Below are 4,790 nucleotides of genomic sequence, written 5' to 3' on the forward strand. Positions count from 1 at the left end.
ATAGACTGGGAAGAAAGGAAATTGTTTCCTCTTTTCCAAAGCAATTGATGTCGTGAACACAAAGCACACTCCAGGGAATATCCAGAATCTCAGGCGTCTCCCACATACTCTCTTTTATTCTGCTCAATTAAAAACATCCAAATCAAGACAGCAGGCCACATGAAACGAAAATCAAGAGAATTTATAATGTGTTGTGAAAATTTGCTTAGAATATCTCTCAAATGATTTAAAACCACAAGAAATGACTGCAAACTGACCATCCCCCAAAGGGTAAGAACAAAGTATTCATCCATTGCAAAACAATACGGGTATGATATGACCATTTTTGTCATTCCAGACATTATCAGCTTTAGAGTTTTTAAACTGAGATATAATTGACACATAGCATTATATTAGTTTAAGGTGTAAATAATCTGATATTTGTATGTATTGCAAAATGATCACCTCAACAATCCTAGTTAACATCTTTCACCATACATATCACAGAATTTTTTGTGTGTGTGATGAGGACCTTTAATATGTACCTTCTTAGTAACTTTCAAAAATGCAATAATACAGTATTAACTATAGTTACTGAGCCATCTATTAAACCAGCATGACATTATTTTATAACTGGAAGTTCATACCTATTTTTTAGATTGTATTTATTTATTTTTGTAGAGGGGAAGGAAGGGAGAATGAGAGGGAGAGAATCATCAGTGTGTGGTTGCCTCTCACACATCCCCAACTGGGGACCCAGCCCACAACCTAGGCATGTCCCTGACTGGAAATCCAACCGGCATCCCTTTGCTTCTCAGGCTGACACTCAATCCACTGAGTCACACCAGCTAGGACTGGAAGTTTGTACCTTTTGATCCCCTGCCCTCCCCTCCCACTTTGGTTTTTATACCTAAGAAGACTGACAGTGACAACAACCAACATTGTTCTCCTGTGCAGTTAGGGGCCTTACAGACCAGCAACTGTAGAAAAACACTGATAACAGAGCAAAGGAGAACACTTAAATCACTGTATAGTTTTATGTTATACCTTGTCCCAGGTTATAAGACACATTCTTCTGTGTCTGCTTATCAGACCCATAGGCTCTGAGGTGAAGAGAGTCAGAGGTAGGTGGGCTGAGAATGAGTCCTCGCATGTGCCCAGCCCCAATCTAAGCATCACTGAACTGTGAGTGCAAATCTGACTTTCACCCCTTCCAGCTCATATGTGAATTCTGATGCATCTTCTCTCTTCCCCCAGTATTTAATGAACATCATGGATGACGTGACTCCAAATTCTGTTCCTTCTTTTGGATTGGTGATTCAGTGTTCTTAGAATATAATCCCAGGAGTAGAATTGCTGGGTCAAAAGGCATTGCCATTTTTAGTTTTCTGAGGAAATTCCATACTGCTTTCCACAGTGGCTGCACCAGTCTGCATTCCCACCAACAATGTACTAGGGTTCCCTTTTCTCTTCATCCTCTCCAACATTTGTTTGTTGATTTGTTTATGTTGGCCACTCTGACCGCAGTGAGGTGGTACCTCATTGTGCTTTTAATTTGCATCTCTCTGATGGCTACCCCCTCCCAATATTCCTAACAGCACAATTTACAATAGCCAAATACTGGAAGCAACCTAAGTGCCCATCAGCAAACGAGTGGATCAAAAAACTGTGGTACACACACAATGGAATTCTACGCAGCAGAGAGAAAGAAGGAGCTTATTCCCTTTGCAACAGCATGGATGGAACTGGAGAGCATTATGCTAAGTGAAATAAGCCAGGCAGTGAGGGACAAATACCATATGATCTCACCTTTAACTAGAACCTAATCAACAAACGAAAAAAGCAAACAAAATATAACCAGAGACACTGAAGTTAAGAGCAATCCAACAATAGCCAGAGGGGGTGGGAAGGAGATAGTGCGGAGAGGGGTTTTAAGGAACTATTATAAAAGAAACATAGACAAAACCAAGGGGGAAGGTGGAGGCCAGGTATGGAGGTGGGTTTGGCTGGGGTAGAGTGGAGGGGTTGGGAGAAATTCCAGACAACTGTAATAAAAACAATTTAAAAAATTGTTAAAAAATAAATTCTGTTCGTGATATTTCAAGTAGTATCATAGGGTACTGAAATGGATTAAGCTTTGATATCCCCTCTTTCCTTGGACACTTTGACCAATTGCTTAACTTCACAGATGAAGGCCCTGTTTCTACAAGATGTTTCTGGTCCCTGGTACATTAAGCCTTAAGCATTACTGAATGTCGTTTATTAGTTGGTGAAAATATTTTTTCTTCCTTTTTTTCTAGAGAAGTAAACTTACCTTCTACTCATCCTCCAGTTCTCTGGTCAGATATGTGAGATACTCTCTCAAATTTTCTCACCTCTGAGACATGGCTGTCTTACCCTTCTCTGAGTCCCAGGCAAGGCAGATAAACCAGATCAAGCTGCTGAGCTTACCAGACCTCGTGCTCCACATTTGTGGTAGAGCAAGTACAAACCATTTTATCTCTGAGGTCCAAGGTTGCTCTGAACTGTTCAGAGAGAATTCTAAGACAGAGGTCAAGAAGGTGGGTGAGTGTCCCAAAGGATAATGACAATGGTTAATCAACAATTGGGAAGTCTATATTCAGTAACAAATAACAGAATATACGGTCCACAAAATTTGTAGTTATGCCTTTAATGCTTAGTTACTTACTTCAATAAATAAAAACAGGAGCATCGGGTGGAGGGATGGGGAGAAAATGCAGACAATTGTAACTGAATAAAAATTTTAAGAAAAGAAATAAAAGAAAAAGAAAAAGAAAACAGGAGGAATAATCTAGAGTTGTCCAGTGTCTATTTCATGCTATTTACCTTCCTCATGATCTAGATGAGGTGTCAGCAACATGGAAACAGGAAATCAAACAAGGGATTCAGATTTTTTACTTCTGGGATTTTCCCAAGACTCAGAGAATCAACCCATCCTATTTGGACTGTTCCTGTCCATGTACCTTGTCACCGTGCTCGGGAACCTGCTCATCATCCTGGCTGTCAGCTCAGACTCCCACCTCCACACCCCCATGTACTTCCTCCTCTGCAATCTGTCCTTTATTGACATCTGTTTCACCTCCACCACCATCCCAAAGATGCTGCTGAACATCCAGACACAGAGCAAAACCATCTCCTATATTGGATGCCTCATTCAGGTCTATTTTTTTGTAGTTTTTATTGGAATGGACAACTTCCTCCTGACTGTGATGGCCTATGACCGGTATGTGGCCATCTGCCACCCCCTGCACTACATGGTCGACATGAGTTTGCATTTCTGTAGCTTCCTGGTTCTAGTCTCTTGGTTCATCACACTCTGTGTTTCTCTGGTTCATATCCTACTGATGAGGAGGCTGACTTTCTGTGCAGGAACTGAAATTCCACATTTCTTCTGTGAACTGGCTCAGATTCTCAAGGAAGCCTGCTCAGACACCTTCATCAATAATGTTTTCATGTACGTGACTGCTGTCCTACTGGTTGTGATTCCTGTCACTGGAATTCTCTATTCTTACTCTCAGATTGTCTCCTCTATTAATGAGAATGTCCTCTGTAGGGGGAAAATATAAAGCATTTTCCACCTGTGGGTCTCACCTCACTGTGGTCTCCTTGTTTTATGGTACCTGCCTGGGGGTCTATCTCAGTTCTGCTGTGACCCCTTCTTCACAGAGAAGTTTGATTGCCTCAGTGATGTACACTGTGGTCACCCCCATGCTGAACCCCTTCATCTACAGCCTGAGAAACAAGGATGTGAAGGGGGCCATAGAAAGGCTCCTCAACCCAGCAGCACCTTCTCTGTGATGGATCACTGGCCCCAGAACTAAGTGTACATTCTGGGCCTCAAAGGTTAATGTTGCAATTTTAACTATCCTGGTTCTTTTTCTCTCCTATAAGACACTATTGATTTCTTCTATCCAAAGCACAGATCATTTCCCTTTTCTTTGTTTTTGTATTAGTACTGGTTTGGGTCTTCTCAACAACTCCCTGAGAAACTTCTTTGGACTTTTCTTCCCTACATGTTGTCCACAATTCTCCTTGTTTGGTCAGCATCCTGCAGCTATTCTTAAGATTTCTTTTTTTTTTTACATTGTTTATTTTTTTCTGTACTTCTCTTTTTAATATTTTTAATTTTTGATTGATTACAGTTATCCTGCCTTTTTCCCCATTCCTCTCACTTGACCCTTCCTCCCAAGTCCCTCAGTCAATCTACTCCCAATTATCTGAGCCAACAAGTCCTGAATTTGTGTTCCTTTGCTGCCTCTTACCCTCCCCCACGTATCTCACTCCCCAGGCCCCTCTGTTCACTGTCATTTTTTCTTTATTTCCAAGTCTCTGGTTCTAGTTTGCTCTTTTGTTTCGTGGATTAGATTTCTAACTTTAAATGTAAAGTTCATGTCATATCAAGTCCTGACTAAGTTTCCCAGAAAGTTGTCCTCACACCTGACTGATCTTCACCTTAATTTGTTTGTATTAATGGGTACTTCTGCCAGAAAAAATGGAGTGAAAATCACACTGCAATCAAAGCAACGTGATTACAGTGTCAGGACTCTACATGTTTCTCCAGAGGAATGACTTAATTTCATGTTAAAACATTTTTGGAGGTATTTTCTCTTATTTGCTTCACTTTTAAAAAGAAAAGACTGAATTTCAGGTGGACTACAACCTGGACAGGTGACTTTGCTATTCTACCTTCCACAACAACATGTGATTTCAACTTCAAAGGAGGAATCTAGGTTTGAAAGGTGTTTTCTTCAGATGACATAGAAAGCACTGCCTGGGAACATTGATATGTG

At 40.8% G+C, this 4,790-nt stretch overlaps 1 protein-coding gene across 1 annotated transcript; it reads left to right on the forward strand.

Annotated features, from left to right (window-relative positions):
- The first annotated feature begins 2,858 nt into the window (after window positions 1-2,858).
- On the forward strand, window positions 2,859-3,960 carry LOC112312758 (olfactory receptor 7D4). The gene is given in 2 exon segments (XM_024569314.3): window positions 2,859-3,530; window positions 3,532-3,960. Coding segments are annotated over 2 exon segments (939 nt in total). The 3' UTR covers window positions 3,799-3,960.
- Window positions 3,961-4,790: the final 830 nt, after the last annotated feature.

Source organism: Desmodus rotundus, chromosome 9 (assembly GCF_022682495.2).
Source record: "Desmodus rotundus isolate HL8 chromosome 9, HLdesRot8A.1, whole genome shotgun sequence".
Classification (NCBI taxonomy): domain Eukaryota; kingdom Metazoa; phylum Chordata; class Mammalia; order Chiroptera; family Phyllostomidae; genus Desmodus; species Desmodus rotundus.